The 24,795-nt window shown below is 45.6% G+C and overlaps 1 protein-coding gene across 3 annotated transcripts in view; it reads left to right on the top strand.

Moving 5' to 3' along the window:
• The window catches only part of INF2 (inverted formin 2), an 88,005-nt gene extending 81,320 nt beyond the window's left edge, over positions 1-6,685 (top strand). Inside the window, exons 22-23 of one of the 3 annotated variants that reach the window (XM_084837509.1) lie at positions 742-816; positions 4,501-6,685. In XM_084837509.1, the coding sequence (XP_084693635.1) occupies positions 742-815 (74 nt within the window). In that variant the 3' untranslated portion in view covers position 816; positions 4,501-6,685. Of the gene's footprint in view, positions 1-738; positions 817-4,500 lie in introns of all 3 variants that reach the window. The other 2 variants (XM_084837500.1, XM_084837517.1) reach the window with 2 other exon arrangements.
• Positions 6,686-24,795: the final 18,110 nt, after the last annotated feature.

The raw sequence follows: 24,795 nt of genomic DNA, 5'->3' as shown, positions 1-24,795 counted from the left end.
CCAATTGATGTTGTGCAAGTGGAAACCTGGTTCTGAACTATGCACAAGAGAAGAATCCAACTACAGTTATGTTTGTGCAAGCGTGATTGTGCAAGCAGTTTTGCATAACTCTAGCGCAACCTGTTTGTGCAACTGCATGTACAACTGCTATCAGCCCTTGTGCAATGCATTGTGCAGCTGGTTGCGCAGCTGCTTTGCACTCATTGTGCAAAGATGTCGCTCGACAGAAAGGTTCAGCGGAGCTCCACTGGCACTGTTTGGGTTTGCGGAATGTCACCATTGGATACTGCCCATAGTTGGCTGTTCCGTGTGTGATTTTATTCTTCTAAAATAGCAGCTGCAAGGAAGGGTCAAATTGGGACTATAGCAGATGGGGAAAGGGGTTTAATCCTTTCCCTATACACACACTATTTAAAAATATATCTCCCCCTTCTACCACGTTCCCTCACCCACAAAACAAATGCCTCTTTTATGATAACTTCTGGAACAACACCCACATCGATTTTATAAATGCAAAGTTTCCCATTTGCTTCAAAGCTACAGTTTTACTCATTTGCAAATGTAACCAGTTAACTGATTAATCTGACTGAAAACCCGTACGATTAATCAGCCAAGATGTCTTAATCGAGCAACATCCCTGTTTCCTAGCCCACTGACTTCAACTCCATGACCATGTTGTTACAGTTGATTTTGCTAATATCGCCTGGCTACATTTAGTGTCTCTCTTTTATTTGAAAGCAGTGGTTGACACTGATTTAAAAGCGGTGGTTGATACTGGAGATAATAAAACAAAAAGAGGTTGTGAGATACAGTGAGGTATGTAAACCGTCAGGGGCGCTTCTCTATGTGAACTAACCGTCGCGTTGGGACTTTACACACCTAATGATGCTATTGATCATTACCACATAAAGCTATGCTTCTGCCTCTGTAGCTAATTATATGTGCATTATTATTATTATCATCATCATCATTATACACTGCTTTTTTTAGTGATTTTGCTCTCTGGGTTCAATTTCTGCAGCTACTGGAGTCACCAGCAAGACTCCGTTGCTCAGGACTGAGTCCTTCTATGTCAGCCAATCATTTCCTTGCAGGAAAATGTTGTCTTTTGTTAAATCATTCAGTGTTGTCAGACATGTCGGGATAACAACAGACGTCCTTCCTTTTGTTTGATTCCTGTTTTCCTTTCCCTAAAATCCTGTAAAATGCATTTCCAGTTATGGTCATCTTCTTTGCAGCAGTAGAATCAGACTGCCCAAGATCTTCCAGTAAGCTTCATGCCTGAACAGAGCTTTGAACAAAGTTTTAAACCAACCCCAACCACCAAGAAGATTAAACCCAACCCCAACTAAATTTTTAACTAAACTAAACTAAAAAGTCTTCACCAGGAGCTGAAAAGATAATAGCATGCATGTCAGATAGGCATGTATGGATTTTGTTAAATCCATCCCATCTGTGTTTCACAGATCGTTGGGCATCTTTCATTCTGTCATCTCCTCATTGATGGAATTGGATTTTTTAATCAGAATTTTGTTCTACTTGCGCTAATTCGTGCTACTATGCATTAGTGCTGATGTGCATTAGTGCTAATGCACACCTGCGGAGATGCACTAATGCACATTAGTTAATGTGAACTGGCACTAATGCGCATTAACGAATGTGCATTAGCACTTGCATTAGGAAATGCACTTTAGCACTAATATGCAAATGTTCTAATGCACACTTGCACTAATGCAACTTAGCACAAATCCTGTGCCCCCAAAGTGAAAAAGCAGTCCACAGAATCCATGTGACTCAAAAAAAGCCGGTCTACTGCAGAAGTCGGATTCATAGAAATCCAAACGCATTTGAATCTGTTGTGGATTTCTCTGACATCCCTGGTGTCACGTGGGCCTTCCTGGGGACAGGGTTCTACAGAGGGAGCACCACAGCCACCAGTGACCTCTCCCTAGCTGTCACCTGCGTCACCTGTAGACATCATATACCTCGACTTCAGCAAAGCTTTTGACCAAGTGCCCCATGATATCCTGATGAGCAAACTAGCTCAAAGTGGGCTAAATGAAACAACGATCCGGTGGATCCACAGTTGGCTACAGAATCGGACTCAAAGACTGCTTATCAATGGGACCTTCTCAAACTGGGGAGAGGTAACGAGTGGGGTACCGCAGGGCTCAGTCCTGGGCCCAGTGCTCTTCAACATTTTTATTAATGACTTGGAGGAGGAGGTGCAGGGAATGCTGATCAAATTTGCAGATGACGCAAAATGGGGAGGGATAGCTAATACTTTGGAAGACAGAAACAAAATTCAAAGTGATCTGGATAGACTGGAGCGCTGGGCAGAAAACAACAGAATGACATTTAATAGGGACAAATGCCAAGTTCTGCACCTAGGAAAAAGAAACCAAATGCACAGTTACAAGATGGGGAATACGTGGCTCAACCACACTACAAGCGAGAAGGATCTTGGAATTGTTGTCGATCACAAGCTGAATATGAGCCAACAATGTGATGTGGCTGCAAAAAAGGCAAATGCTCTTTTGGGCTGCATTCATAGAAGCATCGCTTCCAAATCCCGGGAAGTACTAGTTCCCCTCTACTCAGCACTGGTTAGGCCTCATCTGGAGTACTGTGTCCAGTTCTGGGCACCACACTTGAAGAAGGATGCAGACAAACTGGAGAGGGTTCAGAGGAGGGCAACAAGGGGACTGGAAACAAAGCCCTATGAGGAGAGACTGAAAGAACTGGGCATGTTTAGCCTTGAGAAGAGAAGACTGAGGGGAGATATGATAGCACTCTTCAAGTACTTGAAAGGTTGTCACAGAGAAGAAGGCCAGGATCTCTTCTTGATTATCCCAGAGTGCAGGACACGGAATAATGGGCTCAAGTTACAGGAAGCCAGATTCTGGCTGAACATCAGGAAAAACCTCCTGACTGTAAGAGCAATACGACAATGGAACCAATTACCTGGGGAGGTGGTGGGCTCTCCCACACTGAAGGCCTTCAAGACGAGGCTGGACAGCCATTTGTCGGGGATGCTCTGACTTGGATTCCTGCACTGAGCAGGGGGTTGGACTCGATGGCCTTGTAGGCCCCTTCCAACCCATCTCAGATGATGAGGGCACCCTCAGGAGAACATCACAGCATGACCTATGGGCATGAGCAGGAACTTCCTTGATGAGCCAGGCCCCAAAGGCCACCCCATTAGCTGGAGCCCTGGCCGAATTAATCATCTTAGTTCTGATAAACTAATTATGGGGCATGTCACTGTTTGGTGTCCCATGAAATTTCCAGCTCTTCCATTGATCAGTGGGACTTCATTCAGATTTCACCTGTGTTGAGACAAAGAAGATGACCATCCCTGCAATTGCATAGTTACTCCTTCTCCTTTGCCTTCTGATTGCAAGCAGCTATAACATAACCAAATGAGTCAAATGATATGATTTCTAAATGCTTTATTATATGATCAATGTGTTTCTTTTACCACACCTCCCCCTTTTGTATTATTGTGTGTTATCAGTAGTGATCTCCCAAGTGATTCCAACAACTGTCCATTATTTTCAGCTAGGGGTAGATTCCCCCCTAACAAGAAACCCTTTTGCATTTCCCTCTTCCCAGTCACCCCCCAAAATGCTCTCCTAATTAAACCATCTAGATTCTAGAATCATGAGGGTCAAAGGGAGAGGTTGAAGCCTGCCCTCTCCCTTTACAACTCCCCATGGAAGACTAGCAAGTGCCGAATTCATGGGGGAATACTGGCCTCTTAGTGCTAGACACTCTAGCACCCATACTATCTGTGGTCAGCCCTCCAAGCATGGCTTTTAGAGCATCATTTAGCAGATGCTCTAGCAATTGCATTCAGAGGGCCAACCATAGAGAATGCAGCTTCTAGAGGATGGTCTACCAGATGCTCTAGCAGCCGTGCGCAGAGGGCCAACCATAGCGAACATGTCAGAGTAGTTGTGGTCAGCCTTAATTTGGGAGCACCAGTAGCTAGGCACCCGCAAACTAGTTGCCCAAGGGCTGCAGGTTGCCCACATGTGATCTAGATGAACAAAAATCAAGAAGCCCAAGTAAAGTTTAACATTTTAAAATGTTCATCTTACTAGCAAGGCAATGGGGATGAATAGATAGATAGATAGATAGATAGACAGACAGACAGACAGACAGACAGACAGACAGACGGCATGCAAGCAATTTCTGTCAGAGGCCATTTTGTGAAGGGGTTTATTGGGTAGATATTTTAATTCCTACCCCTGCCAGTAGCCCATTCACTTGGAAACAGAAGTCACGGCACAATCTACTTGCATTTCATTTTCACATCCAGTTTGGAAGTTATGTGAACTGCTGTAATTCTCAGCTGTGGCCCCAGAAAATGATCCAAGGGCATGTGATGCTGTAACTGTGTTAAAGCTAAGCAAATTGCAGCCCAGGCAGAATCCATACATGACACAAAGCACCAAGTTAAGCAACCGATTTACTTCGATTTACTTTCCCCTGTAGGTGGTGCAGCAAGACCGAAAAAATAAAAAATGAAATGAAGCACATTCTTCAGCAGTGTCTGCTATGGAAGATAGTCATGGTAATGGGGTGGAGCCTAAATTTTGTCTGGTGAGCCTATGGTTATCTATCAGAAGGTACCCAGACGCAAGAGATTTCCAAATGTAAAAGTACCTTCAGTATGTGCCTTATGCAAAGTTCTTGTTCTTTACAAATTTCGTACCAGTTTCATGCGACAGAGACAGGTCTTTGGTTAACGTCACTTTGGATGAAACTCTTCTGGGTCATCATAGACCAAACTCCCTCAACAGCCACAGGGAGCGTGGCCTAAACAGTATTTCTGGAACCCAACAGCAGGGAACGTTCTGCTTGGAAGTTCTCCCATTACTGGCTGTATAAACAGGCACTGACCATTGAAAGCTATGTGGGACCAATGTAAAACTTTTGTGTGTGGATGGTGTGGCTATAGGACATGCAAACACTCAGCTTTATCATCAACTAGCAAAAGGAGCCAGGTTCACATAGGTTAGAATAGCCCTTAGTTTGACAGTGGATCTTTCAAGCTAAGTTAGGCCGTTGTCAGAGTTGGCCCACCCCATCTGAGGGAAGCTATGCCCACTGGCCTCCCTAGGCATAGCCCCTATGCACCCCTATAGCCCCCTGAGGGAAGAGTCTGTTCACTCCATTCCCCTGAGGGGGACTGCCCCCCATCAGGGGGATCAACCATATAATGCTGTCTCTGCGGTGACTTTCCTGTGACTTCAAGCTGTATCAACTGGAAATCTATGCACTGGTTGGCCACCTAGTGACTGAAGATGGTACTGCAGGCTTCAAACACATGGACACATTAAAATTAATTAATGTTTTGAAAGAACAAAATAACCCTGAGGTGCACACCCCTAGGGTGCCCTTAGTACGCATGCCAAGTTTCAGGTGTGTAGATTTCACAGTCTTGGTGCTATGGTGCAGACAGAGAGACAGACACACATCCTCTTTTATTATTATGGCTGGAACCCTGCAATCATATTCTGAGTGTACTTACACATTTGATAATGCCATAGATTTCACCAGGTTCAACGAAACAAGCTGTATTGCAGACTATGGTGAAGCGGGGGGGGGGGGGACCCAAGGATCTTATTTCCTCGACTCACTAACTCTAAATCTCAAATATGCCAGATAATATGGAGATTGCATTTTTAGATTAGCACAGATAGACTTTGTCATTGGAAGGCTTGGAGGACACACCAGTCAGGAAGCTAGGCAGGAACTTTAATAGTCTCTCTTAAACAAGACCAGAAGAGCAACAAGAACCTCCCCTGATGCCACGGAGACCCAATGAAGTCCAGGGCCACCTAGTGAATAAACTGTATAATGGCACTATGCATAGAGATGTAAAGGAATTTGTCTAATCTCCTAGCATATAAGCATGAATCACATTGATGCTTATATGCTGTGCATTCCCAGAGTGCAGGACACTGAATAATGGGCTCAAGTGACAGGAAGCCAGATTCTGGCTGAACATCAAGAGAAACTTCCTGACTGTCAGAGCAATACGACAATGGAACCAATTGCCTAGGGAGGTGGTGGGCTCTCCCACACTGGAGGCATTCAAGACGAGGCTGGACAGCCATCTGTCAGGGATGCTCTGACTTGGATTCCTGCATTGAGCAGGGGTTTGGACTCGATGGCCTTGTAGGCCCCTTCCAACCCTACTATACTATGATTCTACATCATCTGCTTTGTTGAGGATGAGCTGTACTGTCAGAGATGGGCAGGGAGTCAAGCCAGAGAGTTAGAGCCAAGCAAAGCCCAGGAACACACCAGAGCCAGGAAGACCTTGTTGCTCAGCCAAGTCCCAGCCCAAACAGTAATCCTTTTAGAGCTCTTCCTTTCCAACTTGGGTGGGTGGGTCCGGTCCAGAACCTAAGAATACTCACTGCCAGGGAGCTGTTTCAGGCCGCAGTTCCGATAGCTCACTACAGAGGGAGCCACACAGAGAGTCAATTCTAGCCCCAGCATCTCCTGACACAGTGCTACATCTCCACTTAGTTTTTCTTAAAAAGGACTGGTCTGTGCATGCCCCAGAATGAGATGGTCAGTTTCTGAGGTGGAAAAATACACTTTACCACGCCAGGTGAGGGATTACATTTTTGGATGTTGTCTTGCATTAAAAAAAAAAAAAAAACAACCCTGCAAGTAAAAAGCTAGAACAGCAGGCTGGTCTAAAGCTTTTTTTCCCCTGATCAGCTAGTTGTTTTACCCTGGGAAGCTTTCAGAAACACTGATTCTGGCCTGCTTGCCCTGGGTGCCTGTATGTTTTTGAGCCCAGTTCAAGGTGCTGGTTACACGGCTCGGGATCACAAGGCCCAAAGAAGAACCTCTCCCAGTAAGAACTTACCCTTACAAGGGAGGTTCAGAGGATGGCAACAAGGAAGAGGGCCTTTTCGGTGGTGCCCCCCCCCCTCCTGCCAGATTGTGGAATGGTTTCGCCAGTGAGGTCCACCCGGCATCAACATGATCATCTTTTCGGTGCCAGGTTAACACTTTACCCACAGACATTTGACAGCATATGATGAGCAAAGGGCTGGATGCGCCTGGTCTCATCTGATCTCAGAAGCTAAGCAGGGTCAGCCCTGGTTGGTACTTGGATGGGAGACCGCCTGGGAATCAGGCTTCCTGCATTGAGCAGGGGGTTGGACTCAATGGTCTTGTAGGCCCCTTCCAACCCCGTGATTCTATGATGGGCCTTTTTAAGTTCAATTTAACTGATTTGCTGCGTCTTGGTGTTTTATTATTGTTTTTAGTTGTTTTAAATTGTTTTAAATTTTTGTATGTTTTAATACCTGTTATAAGATCCCTTGGTTCTTTTTCTGAGAAAGGAACCTAATAAATTTAATACGTACAGACATAGATAAAAATGCAATCCCCCACTTGCAGCCTGAAGTGGTACAGTTCATTCTGCCAACTCTAATCTCCTGCACATCTAGACCAGGTCAAAGTCTTGCCTGCAGGGGTGTCCAGCCCTACCTTTAGTAAAACCAGTCATTCATCCTTTTTTCAGTTCAATACAGTTCAGCATCTCTTTGCAAGAACAGCTGCTGCCAAAGTGCTAATATTATTAATGCAACTATTTTTCCTTCAAAACTTTTTTCTGTGGCAAATGGTTGGATGAGTCAAAATGTGTTTTTGTTTTGTTTTGTTTCCTCGCCTGAACTCAAGGGAGTCTGTAGCATTAATGGAATTAAACCATTTTGGCGTTAATAGCAGGAACTTGCTGTATTCTTCTAATAACAAAATTGTTTCTCTCAATGATTATAATTACCGTTGTGAATCACACAAATGTGTACATAGCTGCCATATTCTGTTTATTTACTCAGATGATGTTGAAATATTGTGCTGAAAGTATAGAAATAATTTTATAAGCTGAGCTTTAATAACAATATTAATCGGATAAATTCAGGTTGACTAAAAGATGCATTCTGCTGAAATGAGATCAATGTCATATTATGGCTTCTTTGGGTTAAAATTGTCTTTGACAACAGCAGAAACCAGGTTTCCCCAGTCTGCAATTCTCATCTTTCCCAGTAGCTATGCTGACTGAGGATGATGGAAGTTGTAGTCAAGACATCTGGAGGACACCCAGTTGCAGAAAACTGGCACAAACTGTTGAAAGGAGGAGCCAGTTTTGGTGATCAGAGGATGACTTTTTGAAAAGAACAGAAGAATAACTTACAGGGTAGATCTGAATTGGTAATCATGTAATCTTTGAGGACATTTTTATCAGCAAAATACTAGTATCTAGCACCAATTATGGCTTTGCCCTTAGAAAATCTAAGTACCATTTCCCTATGATCAGGAACAACTACGTAAGTGGGACCTTGGAAAGAGGAGGGGGCCAGCCCCCTGCTGGGCATAGTAAGCTTGAGCAAAAAGGGGGCAATCTTGGGGAAATAGTAGAGCACCAGAACTGTACCTCATGGACCAAACAAATGTATGGGGGTGGTGGGGAGAGAAATCAAAGACATTGCAGGGGAGAAAGCAGTGAGACTTGAGTCTGCCCTGGCTGGATGGCAGAGTTCACTGCACACGGTAGTGGCGGGTTTCCAATCACTATTCTCTCCTAGGATGACTAGATCTAAAAGAGGGAACGGGGGTCCTTTAAAAGTTATGTAGATGAGAGTATAATTGCAACCTGCCCAGTTTCCCATTTCTGTACAGCTCAACTCAACACCACCTTGGTAAATATGTTTTGAGAGTCCTGAATCACAAGGGTGACAACAGCCATTACTGGTTCTGAATGGACGGCTGATAATTCTGCAATGTAATGTCTCAGACTTGCATATGTATCCTACTTGAGTGCAATAAACTTGCTTATATTTAATAAACTTCCAAGTTTGCTGTTACTTATTTATTTTTAAATGTGCAGAAGAATGTCATGGTACAAGTGCTAGAATGTACAAAGTCATGTTGGTGTTGTTATTTTTGTCTAGAGCAGTGATTTTCAAGCTGTGTTCTGAGGATCTCTAAGCTTGCTTGAAAGCTTACGTACCCACCTGGCATTTGTCAGTGAGAAACCTGGTAATGGCAAGCAGCAAGAATAGAACAAATATCTACATAAGTATCCACTTGAAGGTGGCTTCTATATGCCACCCGTTCAGATACTGAAAGCATCATAAGGTCCTCAGTCCATTGCATTATAGGAGGCAAGCATTTCTCCTTCCAATGTTGTAGGATCAGTCTTTTAGCTGTCAAAGGGGTGCAGAGAATCCATTTACGCTGGCCACTTGTTAATTTCTACAAAGCAGGTAAATAATTTAAAAGAGCATATACATCACTGAATATTAAAGACTGTTCCAGTACAAAATTTATCCGTGTAACAACCTCTCTCCCCCCCCCCCCGAAGAAGCAACTACTGGACATTGCCAAAACATATGTTTAACAGAAGCATTAACTGTATTGTGCCACCAGCAATTAGCCAAATTAGACAATCCCTTATTAAAGAGATGTTGTGATGTCCAATAGACATGAAACAAAGGTTTTTGCTGAATTAGATGCAGCCTAAGGTCCATAGACATGACAGGTAGACGCCAAAGCAGCAATCCACCGATTAGGCATTTTGTGGTGGTGCCCACTTCAGTTTCTCAAATTCCCAAAGTGCCCATGGATCCAAAAAGGTTGGGGGCCTCTGATCTACAGGCCTGATGGGGAACCTCCACCAGCTGCAAGTTGCCAACCCTGCTTTATGTAACTACTGGTACTTTCAGTGTGCACCTTTCCTTAATATACACGTTTTGTTGCATGCATTTTTCCTGAATATATGCATTTTTATATGCATTTTTTGTTGGGAGAACTGCATTGCAGAATCCAGAGAACTGCAAATACCGAAGAATAACTGTGTTGCGATTTGCATATTGATTCAGGCGAATTTGGTAAGTACATCTCAAAATGTGAACTGAACAAAATTCTTCTCCAACCCTACTCACCGAGTGGCTTCCTCTCTTGTGCAGGGCTGCCGTTCAGCACCTTGTTCCAAGCCTTTTGTTTTGATCAGGATTGCAGGCCAGGTATAGAACAATGGGAACAATCAAATACTTATTTAGCAGACATCTGGCCCATTGGATGGAAAGGGGCTTATTTCGAAACATGCATGGGATCGTGTTCTGAAGCCAAAAACCATCCAGCAAAGACAGGTAGGAAAGCAGAGACATAGGTAATTCTGAGAAGGGTGTTAATCTCTGAGTGCCAAAAGGAAACTGAGCTAGGCTCAGAAATTCTGGTCCTTTTATAAGCAGTTGTATTATGACCTTAGGGAGGACATTTTATATACTGTAGATTGTGCGGGTGGGAAGGTGAGTGACATCTTTACTTGCTTCCATTATGACAGAAGGCGGAGGCTGCAAAACCTTCTGATCATATCTGGATATGGAAGACGAGCCATTTTTGTGGCCATATATGGTCAAGATATGAGGGAGAAAAAAACTGGGTGAGATTGGGAGAAGCAGGTAGAAATACAATGGCTAGCAACGATATCCCATGCATACTTGTTCACAAGTAAGTCCCCTCTGATTTCAATGGGATTTACTCCCACGTAAGTGTGCGGGAGATAGAAAATAGTCTGTAAAAAGTTTGGGCAGATAAGCCTGTTTCAAAAGGCTTGTTCAAATATATCACACAACCTAACCAAGATTAAAACTATGGCCCCTATTTTATTTATTTCAAATATTTCTTGGTCACCTGTCAAGACAGAAGCCCTTCCAAGGTGGCAAGTAATAATAATAATAATATACATAATACACTTAATAAAAACTGAAATGGTCTTTAAAAGCAAAAAAACAATAAAAACAGCAACAACTGCAAACATATCTGGGCTAGGCCAAAGTAACACAGTATGTTTTCAGGGCCTTATTAAAAGCCTGCAATGATCATAGAATAGTAGGGTTGGAAGGGGCCTACAAGGCCATTGAATCCAACCCCCTGCTCAATGCAGGAATCCAGGTCAGAGCATCCCTGACAGAGGACTGTCCAGCCTCGTCTTGAATGCCTCCAGTGTGGGAGAGCCCACCACCTCTCTAGGTAATTGGTTCCATTGTCGTAGTGCTCTCAGGATGGGGCCTTGCAGACCTTTACCCACTTAAGCCAAATCGCTGGTGGGATGAAGCCTAAATGGAAAGGTCTTCAACAGCTTTTCAGACATACACAACTTATATGAACCTTCCCAAAATGTAAGATCTGCTTTGGAGATCCTCCTCTAGGTATCCCTTTCTTCAGAGGTTGGGTGAGTGGTGACCAGAGCAAGGGCCTTTTTGGCGGTAGTGCCCTCATTCTGGAATACCTTCCATAGCCAACTTTGGCAGACACCAGATCTTTGCCTAATGTGCTGTGTTTTGGGTCAGTCTATATTATCTCCGGAGTTCCCTTACCATTCAGTGCTGCTGAGTACAAAGATCTTGCATCTGCCCTAGCTAGCATGGCTAATGGTCACAAAAATGCTGGCCTCTCAAATTTCTCCTATTTCTGGGCAGAGAAATTGGGAGCACCATTTCACTGAATTTCTCCAGGGGGAGGAGAAATTCTCCAGCAGTTTCTCAGAGTGAGGCTCATCATTAGAAGTGGCTAAAGCACAGCTGCTATCTTTCCAAAGGGTGGTTTTTGCACTGCCACCATTATGGTGGGGGGTTTGAGCTTCCCTTATCATTGTGAGGTAGCTGAAGGTGCTGTGTGTGTGCTTTCATTCTATTACATATCTCTCCATCACTCTTGCAGCCTCCCTGGCTGCCCATGCTTCCTGATCTGAAAAAGCCCTGTAGGCTGTAGGGGAAGAGTTACTTTATGAAGTCTTCCCTTCCACTGGGCTTTAATTGAAGAGTGGGAAGCCAGGGAGGCTGCCAGCTGCCAGAAAGATGATTGTGCTATGAAATACAGGACATTCACACATACACTCCTCAGCCACCTCATAAATAAGAAAGCACAAGAACCCCCAATCCCATCCATGAACATTTCTCTGAAATTTTCTTCTCCTTTTAACGTTTTTTTCAAAAGCAATTGCTTTTCTATGAAAAAGAGAATGGTCAGAAAAAGTGTGGAATGTGGATGACATTTTAGGCACAGTGCTAGAAAAAGGACACCCTGGCGCAGCATAAGCCCAGCAGGCTGTAGGAAGAGGCAGTTCCTGCCTCACGGACTTTCCCCCTCCAACCTCCAAGGGCTTGCTCTGTAAACTGATTTCCTGACATTTTTGCTATAAAGAAATAAACAATACCATAAATCATTTTCTAACATGATTTCTGGCAGTCTGACAGTGGACTAATGCTTCCTTTTCCGATTTCTCTTGCACGGAGGTGACACTAATGATTCTGGTTCAATGTGATATTGCATCCGCTGGATATTGTTGCCACAGTTTCTTTTAGAGAAGTGTCAACATTCCATAGAAGATATTTTCCTATGAAAATTTCTGAGAATGTTCTTTTTCTCACCCCCATCCCCGGCAAAAGGAGGGCATTTTGCTAAGTATTCTCCAAACATTCTCCACACTGTTTTTGGGTGGCCTGCCATGTTTCCCCCAACACTGCCTTGGAATGACACCAGGTTGCAAAATGGGTACAAGATGGTGACCAGGTTGCCAACACAGTTGCTGCAGCAGCAGCACAAAAAGAAAAGAAAAAACCCTCCTTAGGAAAAAAAAAAAAAGTCGCAGTGCCACTGCTCCTACCAGTGGTGAACCCCACCCCTACAAAACCATTGGAGAATTTCTTGACTACCTGGAAAACATTTGGCAAGATAGGGTGGAGAATTTCAGGAGGCCATTTTTGTTAAGCTCTAGACTTTCTTAGGTAGGTAATTGTTTTACATACCCCTCTTTTACAGGCTCAGGGCCCATGTCAAGGGTAGGCATGGTTGGGCACTTTCCAAGGGACCACACCACAGCAAAGGTCCTGTCAAGGGCTCCTTGGAGGCCTCTCTCAGTCTAATCCAGTAGCCAAGTCCAGACACAGACAAAGGGATTCCTTTCAAAGCTTTATTCTTCTTTTACAACTTAACAACTATACCATTTGCAACTAGATCTGAGCAGCACAGTACCTATGCCCTACGTTGGAACAGTTGGTCCCCGTTTGAAAGGGAATTACTGGCAGACCCCTGAACTTAAGGACTACGGAGAGTCCCTCCCCTTTTCCCTTGGATCCTCTGGGCGCAGCCGTTGTTTGCGCGCCAACCGGGCAGTATGCCTCCTTTCTGTGCCCTCCATCTGGCGCCGCTCTCTGTGTCGGTGTCGTGCACCCACAAGTCTGTTATCTGCGCTCGGTCATTCCCTGGACTACTTTCTAAGCTAGGAATGCTGGTGGGAGGAATCTCCGTCAGCTGTTGGCCCTGGGAAAGAGGAGCGCGCTCCTCTCCCAGGAGCGACTGCTCTTCCTCAGAATCAGAACTACTCTGGGACTCCATGGGCTCAGTGTCCACCCTGACAGGTCCACTGACAAGTGTCCCTTGGACTTGCTCCTCCCCTTCACCATTGCAACCTGCTTGTTCATCTGCCTCTCACTCTCACCCTGTCAGGGTGGACACTGAGCCCATAGAACCTCAGAGCAGTTCTGATTCTGAGGAGGAACAGCCGTCGGTGGGAGAGGAGCATGCTCATCCCTCCCAGGCCCTGCAGCTAGCAGAGATTCCTCCTGCCGGCATTCCAGACATAGATAGCAGTCCTGGGAGTGAAAGAGCGCAGGAGGAGGACTGGCTGGATGCTCGACGCAGACGCAGAGAGCGACGAGCTATGGAGGGCGCGGAAAGGAGACGTAGTGCCCGTTTGGCGTGCAAGCAACGGTCGCATCCAGAGGACCCAAGGGAAAAGGGAAGGGACTCTCCCTAGCCTGATGCTAGGGAAAGTGGAAGGCCAAAGGAAGAGGGGCCGACCAAGGGCAAGATGGATGGATGATATTCTGGAGGTGACGGACTCGACCTTGGGGGAGCTGGGGGTGGCGACTGCCGACAGGAAGCTCTGGCGTGGGCTGGTCCATGAAGTCACGAAGAGTCAGAAGCAACTGAGCGAATAAACAACAAAAAGTACCTTCAGCTGGCAATCTATACAAAAGCCTAAAGAGAAGGTCATTCTGCTGAAAATCCAAAGAGAATGCTGATGGGCAGGCTGGGGGTACGCATACACATGGTCCAAGGCTCATTTCCTGGATAGAAAAAAGATGGGCCCAACTTTCACTAAATATTTGCACAAGGATTGCTTTCTGTGGGGGCATCCTTCAGCCTAGAACTGAAATCGTCATTTAGAGAGCACAGCCCCAAACCGTTCAAGAACCGTGGGCATGTGCACCTTTCAGTACCCAAATATGTGATAGTTCTTTTGTGAGCTTTTCATTCTTGTGAGCTTTTCGTTCTCCACCTTTTAGGTCTCCTCCATCCCAGTACATATATCCAGTATGCAGTGCATACTTAGTTCAGCATGCACTGAACTAAGACTACGTAAGGCCAGGAAGGTTAGGGGTTTTTTAATTAACATTTCATTCAGCGTTGTTGCTGTTTTCACAATTAACAAACGGAACAGCAAAAGCGCTTCTGGAAGAAAACCTGGTAGTCTTGTATTGTTTTGTAAATATGATCATACGGAAACGCAGTGATACCATTTGTCCACCGGATGGCTCCATTTCCTGTATAATGGCTCCATTTCCTTAATAGCTCCATTTCCTTTATAATGGAGGTTCTCAAAACTTGTCATATCTGTAGCATAGAGTTGGGTGAGAATTTTCTTTCAATTTGGGTTTGATAAGAATTTACAAAATTTGCAAAGTTCTCCATATTTGGGACAAAAAGAGCTTGAGATTAAAATAAATGTAATGTGGGAGAAAAACTGAAACTGACAAATTTGTCCATCTAGGCTGGGACGTTCAGTGCTATTAAAGTCTGGTTGTGAATTCCTGTATATTCAGTATTAATGCCAAACTAGGGTTACCACCCCTGCCTCCTGACAGACTCCTCTTCTTTAACAGCTGATTGGCAGGCAGATGGAACAAAGTCAACTCCATGTTGGGAATAGCTGTACCTACTGATGCAGATGAGCGAGAATTGCATTTCAGGTTGTTTCTGAAAGAATTTACCAAAATTCACAAGGTTCTTCATATTCAGGAGAGAAAGAACTTGAGATTTAAAAAAAAAAAAACCACATCCAATTTAGGAGAAAGGGAAATGAGCAGATTAAGAACATAAGAGCCCTGCTGGATCAGACCAAGGGTCCATTTAGTCTAGCATTCTGTTCATATAGCGGCCAATCAGCTGCCCTCGGGAAACCCACAAGCAGGACATAACAGCACTCTCCCTCCCATGTTCCCCAGCAACTGGTGTACATAGGCATACTGCCTCTGATACTGGAGGTAGCACAGAGGCATAAGGACTAGTAGCCATTGATAGCCTTCTCCTCCAGGAATTTGTCTAATTCCCTTTTAAAGCCATCCAAAGTGGTGGCCATCTTGTGGAAGTGAATTCCATAATTTAACTCTGCACTGTGTGAAGAAGGACTTCTCTTTATCTCTCCTGAATCTCCTGCCGATCAGCTTCATGGGATGGCCCCGGGTGCTAGGATTAGATTCGCCCATCCCTAATATAGCAAGTCAAGGAACTATGGACTGTATCCAGAGAAATGCCAACAGAAGAGAGTGGGCAGAATGAAACTTTCCTGCTCCCTCAACACCCTCCCCAGCAGCGCCCACAAAATGCCTCTTCTGAGGGTTGGGAGATTGCCTCTGCAGAAATTTTCAGAGATCCCTATTGCTGCTCAGCCCCTGTGCCACAGCCCACCCCATTCGGCAGGTCCCATGACCTTCTGGAGAGGGTTCAGGTGGGCAGGAAAGTCATTTTTTCCAGCCCCTTCCACTGGTGTTTTTCTGGATCCAACGTAACAACAACAAAACAACACCACAATATATTTATTAATTGGGGCTGATTTAGGCCCAGTGTCCCCTTTCCCCTTTGCAAGAACATCTTTCCTTCTCTATTTGCAGGAGACCCTTGATTGTGGTGAATTATCATGTTGCTTAACTTACACTGATTAATTTATGGGAGGAGAGGAGTAGATACATGCGTCATGGCCCAACACTGAAATGAGCACATGCCAGCATTTCAAATTTGAAATTCAGATTTTGTGTGCACAAATTCAAATTCAGAATTTGAATTTGGGGGGTGACTTTTTGCCGCAGAGTTTGAAATGTTTGTACTTTAGGCTTGTTGGCTTTTCTTGCTTTAATCTTGGCAGTTGTCAAGTCTGAAATCTATAGGGGTGTATGAAACCTCGCTTACCTGGCTCTGCCAGGTTCTGCTGGGGGGGGAGGCACTCCGTCCCTCCCCCTGGAATCCTCGCCGGCGGGGGAGGCACTCTGCACCTCCCACTGGAATTCTGGCCGGCCGGCTCCGCTCCACGGGGATTCCGCGGAGCCGCCAGCCGGTTCCGTCAGCAGCCGGACATCTGGCCTCTGGCTAGCAGGGACGCAAATGGCGGTGGCCATAGCCGCCGCTGCTTGCGTCCCTGTATTCAGCCATGATAGGCTACATAAAGACTTACATAGCTTATCACGTCTGGGTTTTTTAAAAAAAACGCGTACGCAAATGGCGGCGGCTACGGCTGCCGCCATTTGGGTTCCTTATTTTTGGCCATCTTAGTCTATGTAAATATTTACGTAGACTAAGACGGCGAAACTAAGGGGGAACGCAAATAGCATAGCGGACGCTATTTGGGTTCCCCTTTATTTTCACCGTCTTAGTCTATGTAAATATTTACATAGACTACGACGGCAAAAATAAGGGGGAACGCAAATAGCATCCGCTACGCTATTTGCGTTCCCCTTATTTTCGCCGTCTTAGTCTACGTAAATATTTATGTAGACTAAGACGGCCAAAACTAAGGAATGCAAATGGTGGCAGCCGTAGCCGCTGCCATTTGCATACGCGTGTTTTTTTTTTAACCCAGACGTGATAGGCTACATAAGTCTTTACATAGCCTATCACGAATGGGAGGGGGGGAACAGACTGCAAATGGCGGCGGCGGCCGGTCAGAAGACCAGCCGCCGCCTCCGCCGAAGCCGCCACCGGAGCCACCGCTGTCTGGAACATCCGCCCCAGGTAAATCTCGTCCCGGGGGGGATCCGCGGGGGGCGGGGGGTCAGACAGTTCCGCCACAGAGTTCGGGGGGCCGAACGCACTGGCATTCGGCCTCACCGAGATCCGTGGCGGAATTCTCTGACATCCCTAGAAATCTATTAATTTTCCCGTAGTCAATTATATAGCATTTCTGCTATAAAATCCTAAGAACATTTTAACAATTTCATTAATGACAGTCAAATATATTTTTAAAACATTGGTTACGGGCCAACTGTCAAACACTTAAATGTTATTCTTTGTATGCACAGAATTGCAGACTTCTGTGAAATCCCCCTCATGGGGATTGTGAGGAGCTCCAAAAAGATCTCTCCAAACTGGGAGAATGGGGATCCAAATGGCAAATTATTTATTTATTATTTATTGCATTTATATCCCGCCTTTTTTCCTCTTGCAAGGAACCCAAGGCGGCTTACATTATCCTCCTCCTCTCCATTTTATCCTTACAACAACCCTGTGAGTGAGTCAGTGACTGGCCCAAAGTCACCCAGTGAGCTTCCATGGCCGAGTGGGGACTAGAACCTGGATCTCCCGACTCCCAGTCCAGCACTCTAGCCACTACACCACACTGGCTCTCAAATGCAGTTCAATACAAGCAAGTGTAAAGTGATGCATGTTGGGGCAAAAAATCCCCCAACGTGCATCACCCCCAAATAAGTGTAGCTTATTTTTCTCAAACAAGGCACCTCGAGAACCCATGGTTTGTTGTTGGGTTGTTAACAAGGGTTAACAGGGTAGTTAACAGGGTAGTTAACAAGCCACTCTGCATGGTTAACAAGCCACCCTGTGGGCAATGTCTTGGGTTCAGACAACATGCTAACCCGCAGTTCAGCAAACAACCCATGGTTCAACAGCAACCCACACTCAACCACTGAGGTTGTGTGAACAACCTCAAGTTTGTAATGTCTGTAGTGAAAGGTATCCACAGCCCACTCCTTCCCTTTCAGGTTGTAATTATATCACGTCGTTAACAGGGTCAGATGAATTGGTCTTGGTCAAGAAAGCCACATATTCCCTTGGGGGTTCAAATATGCTTAGAGACAATTCCAGGTTCCTTTACAGTGTTGCACAGAACGCAGGTACCACTGTCCCTCCAGTCTCTTTAAAATCAGTCCCAGTCTGTATACATACAGCAGGACGAGGTAGTGCGCAGCCCTGAGATGGCATAATGGACTGTACCACTTCAGCCTGCAGGTGTGGGGGAACACATTCCCGAATGGAACATAGGAAGCTGCCTTATACTGCGTCAGACCCTTGGTCCATCTAGCCCAGCACTGTCAACACTGTCTGGCAGCAGCTCCAGGGTTTCAGGCAGGATTCCTCTCTCATAATACTAGAGCCCAGGGTCATCCCAAGAAGCTGTGCTTCTTCACTCAGCGCATAGTTAAACTAAGGAATTCTCTACCACAAGATGTAGTGATGGCCACCCTATATAGACGGCTCTAAAGGGGGATTAGACAAATTCATGGAGGATAAAGCTACCAATGGCTACTAGTCATGATGGTTATATGCTCCCTCCAGCATCAGAGGCAGTATGCCTATGTACACCAGTTGCTGGGGAACACAACCAGGAGGGTGCTTTTGGACTCGTGTCCTACTTGTGGGTTTCCCACAGGCAGCTGGTTGTCCTCTGTGAGAACAGAATGCCGGCAGTGGTGTAGTGGAGGCAGGGCTCACAGGGACACAGCCCCAGCACTTTTTCATTAGCAGGGACTCTGATGTCATCTGCCACCCCCCTCAGAATTCCCTGTTCCCTCTGAGCTCAGCTGTGGCCCTCACTGTAGCTGTGGGGGGAGTGAATTTTCCAAGCAACAATATATTGTTCCATGTTGGAATGCAAAGTATTTGGGATGACGTGGTCTGGAATGGGCAATTCAGACCTATTCGCTTGACCAAAGGCATGCTGCTGCTGGAGATGAAAACTCCTAGAACTGTTGTGCGGATATGGATCGACACAGCGGCCTGAAATTCTTGAACTCCCCTTGGAGACTGCCACAATGAGCTCCTGCATTTCCAGATTTACCACTACATCACTGTGTGTGTGTGTGTGTGTGTGTGTGTGTAGTTCAATCCAGCTGAGTGTGTGAGCGTTTCTGTTGGAGGGGGGGAGATATAATGAAGGAGCTTAGGGAAGGCTAATGGGTAATGTTGGGGCACTTAGGGGGGGTGCAAGGGGGCTGTTTAAATGAGAAGGGTCTCATTTAAACATGTCCATGAGGTCTGAGTTGAGAGGGTGAAGCTTCCATTCAGTATCATGTTTTGAAAACCTAAAATGTTTCTGTTTGAGTGAGTGAGCAAGCGAAAAAGATTTTAACACCCCTGCACTTTTTCTCAGACGTCCAATTGAAAGACCACTGCCTTACTCTCAGCTGCACTGTTTTTGGATCCCAGTTGAAGGCTGTATATCTGTCAAGGTTGTATAATCTTAGAAGGGGGAGTGGCTGTGAGGGGAGTGGCTGTGACTGTCACAAAGGGACCCTGCGCTTCTGAATTTGCCACTATACTACTGAATGCCGGTCTAGATGGACCATTGGCCTGATCCAGAATAGCACTTCTTATGTTTACACTCTTTCTTACAAGACAAGCTCCTTGCAAGAAGAAAAGTAGCACGCAGGACATGAGCTCAGCTACAGCCTTTCTCTCTAATGTGCTCAATTTTTATTTATTTTTTACTTGCAGGGACTTTTTAATGTAAGGGGACATTTAAAAAATGGCAGCATGAAAGAGATCTGTCTGCTCTACCACTTATTCTGGGGGGGGGGGTGTTTTTGCAGACTAGCCTCAGTCATTTATTCTTAGTGGTTCCCTGTGATCCCCAGAAAATGCCGGTTATCACCTGGGATGTAACTGATTGGCAGAAATGTCTTGGAACATTTGAAGGAAAGCACCATTATAGTTTCACCAGAGGTTCATGCAGCTTTGGGTCTGCTGCAATTCTGGCCAAGCCCCTGTTGTAAAACCTTCTGGAAAGCACCGGTGTTGAATCTGTTTCAGCCCAGGGACTGAGTCCTATTTCGGAGCTCTTGGGGGCTGCATTCCAGTGGTGGGTGGGGCTGAAGGCAAAATGGGGTGGGGCCATAATGCCAAACTTATCAGTATATTTTAACTTAAAGCATTTACTGCCAGTAACTAGGTGTTAGGAGAAGCATTTCAACCATTTAGAATGGGTGGGGTGGAGGGGAATGTACAAAAGCTGGGAAAAGGGGTGAGGCAAGGGCTAAGGGGTATGTCCAACTGGGGAGCACCAGAAGGCTGGATCGGGACCTCAGAAGGCTAGAATTGGCCCACGGGCCTGAGGCTCTCCACTCCTGCTGTAAAGCCAAGCCTACTCCAAACAGATGAATGCCATCACTAGAAGACCCTGGAGAATTTGTCCAGTCACCTCATCAGGGGGTAAAATTAGATGGTGTCAAACATTTAAGCACAGGAGAGGATTCCCATCATCTCAGTAACAGAACAGATGCCAGACTGAACATTTTTGTTCTCCACCAAAAGCATGCAAGATGTTTACAAGAAGAGGGCACCGATGCTCAGACAAGAGCAGACATTATTTGGTGCAAAATAAAATCAGCTTTTTATATACGAAGTGAAGAAAGATGCTACTTACCCATGCAAGTAAATTGCATGCCTCCTTTACCCACAGGCCATGATTGTTAAGGAGATAGTTGTTGTCTGTTACCCAAAGAGAACTTGGGTGTGCGTCATGGGACCAGCTTTGTGAATTAGAAGACATTAACTACAGCAAGGGTGGGCAAATTTCGATCATGTGTGGTCTACTTGTTGTTGCTGTTGTTTTCAGGAATTCTTGTGGCCCACCAGTGTGTTTTAAATTTGTAAATCATGAGTGCATACTCAGAGGTTTGCATCCAGATGAAGGCTGCAATCATATTACGCCCACTTGCCTGGGGAGAAAGTCCCATTAAACTCAGTGGGACTTACTTCTGAGTAGAGATGTTTAAGATGGTGCTGTAAAGTTAGTCGCACTTCAGTTCTGTTGCAATGAATGGGGCTTAAGTTAGCCATGACTAACTTAAGTCCCACTGATTTCAAATTGGGACTAAGTGGCTTGACTTAACAGTGAGATCCACCCATTTGGATGGCTTTAAAAGGGGGTTAGACAACTTCCTGGAGGAGAAGGCTATCAATGGCTACTAGTCCTGATGGCTCTGTGCTATCTCCAGTATCAGAGGCAGTATGCCTGTGTACGCCAGTTGCTGGGGATCATGGGCAGGAGAGTGCTGCTGCACTTATGTCCTGCTTGTGGGTTTCCCAAGGGCAGCTGGTTGGCCACTGTGTGAACAGAATGCTGGACTGGATGGACCCTTGGTCTGATTAGGGATGTTGGAGAAATCCACAACAGAATCAAATGAGTTCAGAATTCTATGAATACAACCTGTGGATTCGTCAGTGGACCAGCTTTTTCTGAGTCGCATAGATTGTGCAGACTTGCAGACTGGTCTTTTTTACTTTCTGGAATTTCACGCAAATTCAGTCATAGGAAAATAAGTTAAAAAAAATTAAAAACCAGCCAAAAATGTGCATTTTCCCTATAGGCTAAAGCATTAAAATGAGCATTGGGGGGGGGATGTGTGCATTTGGGGGAGAGTTGTGCAGGGGGGGTGACCATTTTCAGTCTGTGTTAAGTGCTCCTGAGTGCGCATTCTTTCTTAAGAATACAGGAACTGCCTTACTGGATCAGGTCAAGGCCTATTTAGTCCAGAATTCTTTGCATGAATCCCGGCAGCCAGCAGACACCAGCCTTTGGCCACCAGGTCTATCTCCTGACCATCCTCTGACCATCTGCAAAACTACAGGAGAGGGAGAGGACTCTGAAAGAAGGAAAACACTGGAAGGTAAGTTAGTGTCCTTACCTTACCAACAGAAAAAGGAATGGCATCATAAGCAAAGTTCGGTATGAGAATAGTGTGTAAAAAATCTATACATAACATACATACATACATACATACATACATACATAAAGTGGCCCTTCCCCTGCAGCCATTTTCACTGATGATTAAATTATTTCCTTGCATTTCCAACATCGGTCACTCGTAGGGGTGGCCAGGTGCCCTCTTTTATAGAGGACCATCCTCTATTTGAAGAGCTGCTGGAGGACTGCGCTCTATTTGAAGGTGTCTTTTCTTCAAAGGGCTGTCCTGTCCAATTCCAGTTTAAAGAGAATGAACCATAAGACGTATTGGCCATCACCTGGTAGCACCTGGGCAGCAGACGAAACAGGCAGGCACACAGGTCACCTGATCTCAGCCCTTAGCACTACAGTGAGATGTACTTTATTTCTATTTAAATTATTGCAATTATTTCCTCAATTTGTGATAATTAGCATATGCAAATTGTCAGGTCAAGTCATTCTGCACCAGTGGAAGCAGTGGAACTATAGAACCATTTCCAGGTACTTCAGGATGAGACTGGAGGACAGCCTGCAGAGGAAGAATTACAGGGGAACCTGCATGTGAGTGAGCAAGAGGCTGAAGGTCAGTCAAACAGAGGCAATGAAACCAAGGCCTACAGCAAGAAGAAGAGAAGAGTAGTAGTAGTGGGAGACTCCTTGCTGCGTGGGATCGAAACCCAAGTATGACACAAAGACCATGGACTCGCCAGATATGCTGTCTCCCAGGAGGATGGATTAGAGATGTGACTGAAAGGTTGCCTGCACCCATATGTGGGAACAAATGATACTGCCAAGCGGAGCTACAAAGAAAACATGTCAGACTTTGAAGCTTTAGGAAGGAAACTCAAGAACTTTGGGGCCCAGATAGTTTTCTCATCCATCCTTCCAGTAGTTAGAAGAGGGATAGAAAGGGAACGAAAAATACTCTGGGTGAATGACTGGCTACAAAGATGGTGCTGATGATAGAGATTTGGATTCTGGGACCATGGGCTATACTTCCTGGAAGATGGACTGCTGGCAAGGGATCGGTTGCACCTCACTAAGGCTGGGAAGAATGTGTTTGGCCACAGCATGGAGAACTTCATCAGGAGGGCTTTAAACTGAATCCTGCGGGAAGGGAGACATAAAATTGGGGATAACAATGGATGAAGGCTCATGCACCACAACAGAGAGAACAGCTCTAATAGTGCCCAATAATAGTCTTCAAAAACATGTAGGAAGAAAGCCCGATGTCTATATACTAATGCCCAGAGTATGGGAAACAAACAGAATGAACTCAAACTCTTAATACGGGAGGGAAATTATGACTTGACTGGTGTAACTGAAACTTGGTGGGATGACTCCCATGACTGGAATACAGCAAGTGAAGGATATAACTTGTTCAAAAAGAACAGGAAGAACAGAAAGGGAGGCGGAGTTCCACTGATATGTTAAAAATATATATCTCTGCACAGAAATACAGGAGGATGAGCTTGGTAGCCCCATCAAGAGCATCTGGGTTAAAATAAATGGAGCAAAGAATAAAAGGAACATGGTGGTCGGAGTCTATTAGTGGCCACCCAATCAAGGAGAAGACGAGGATGAAACTTTTGAAAAGCTAATAGCCAATGTTTCAAGGAAGCACGATGTAGTAGTAATGGGGGACATCAATTTCCCTGATATTTGTTGGGAGACAAATTCTGCAAAACATGGCCCCTCCAGGAAATGCCTGACGTGTGTGTAGGGATGTACGAAATTGCCCTTACCTGTCTCCGCCGGGTTCTGCTGGGGGGGGGGGGAGGCGCTCCATCCCTCCCCCCAGAATCCTGGCCAGCTGGCTCCGCTCTGCGGGGATTCCGCGGAGCCGCCAGCTGGGTCTGCCAGCAGCCAGACATCCGGCCGCTGGCTAGCAGGGATACAAATGGCGGCGGCTGTAGCCTGTAGTCCCTGTAGTCAGCCCTGATAGGCTACGTAAATCTTTATGTAGACTATAACGTCTGACTTTTAAAAACAAACAAACGCGCGTATGCAAATGGCAGCGGCTACGGCCACCGCCATTTGTGTTCCTTATTTTGGCCCGTCTTAGTCTACGTAAATATTTACGTAGACTAAGATGGTGAAAATAAGGGGAACGCAAATAGCATAGTGGACGCTATTTGCGTTCCCCCTTATTTTCGCAGTCTTAGTCTACATAAATATTTACGTAGATTAAGACGGGCCAAAATAAGGAACGCAAATGGCTGCGGCCATAGCCGCCGCCATTTGTGTACGCGCGTTGTTGTTTTTTTTAAAGTCAGACGTGATAGGCTACGTAAAGATTTACGTAGCCTATCACGTCTTTTTTTTTTTAACACTGGAAATGGCGGCGGTGGCAGCCGGTCGGAGGACTGGCTGCTGCAGCTGCTGCTGCCGAAGCCGCTGCCGGAGCTGCCGCTGGAGCCGCCACCTGGAAGATCCGCCCCAGGTAAGTCTCGTCCCAGGGGGATCCGCGGGAGGGTGGGGGGTGGCAGGCCATTCCGACACGGAGTTCGGGGGGCCGAATGCACTGGCACTGGCATTCGGCCTCACCGAGATCCGTGGCGGAATTCTCTGCCATCCCTACATGTGTGGCGGATAACTTCCTCCTACAGAAAGTAGAGGAAAGAACTAGAGGATCGGCTATCCTTGACTTGATCCTAACCAACAGAGAGGACTTAGTGGATAAAATAGCAGTTCCGGGAACTGTGGGGGAAAGTGACCATGTTATACTTGAGTTCTTGGTT

The sequence above is a fragment of the Heloderma suspectum genome, chromosome 1 (assembly GCF_057233095.1).
Source record: "Heloderma suspectum isolate Gila_16-S chromosome 1, 16-S_ref, whole genome shotgun sequence".
Classification (NCBI taxonomy): domain Eukaryota; kingdom Metazoa; phylum Chordata; class Lepidosauria; order Squamata; family Helodermatidae; genus Heloderma; species Heloderma suspectum.
The sequence above is the reverse complement of the archived record's forward strand: the minus strand, read 5'-3'. Positions and strand labels throughout refer to the sequence as shown.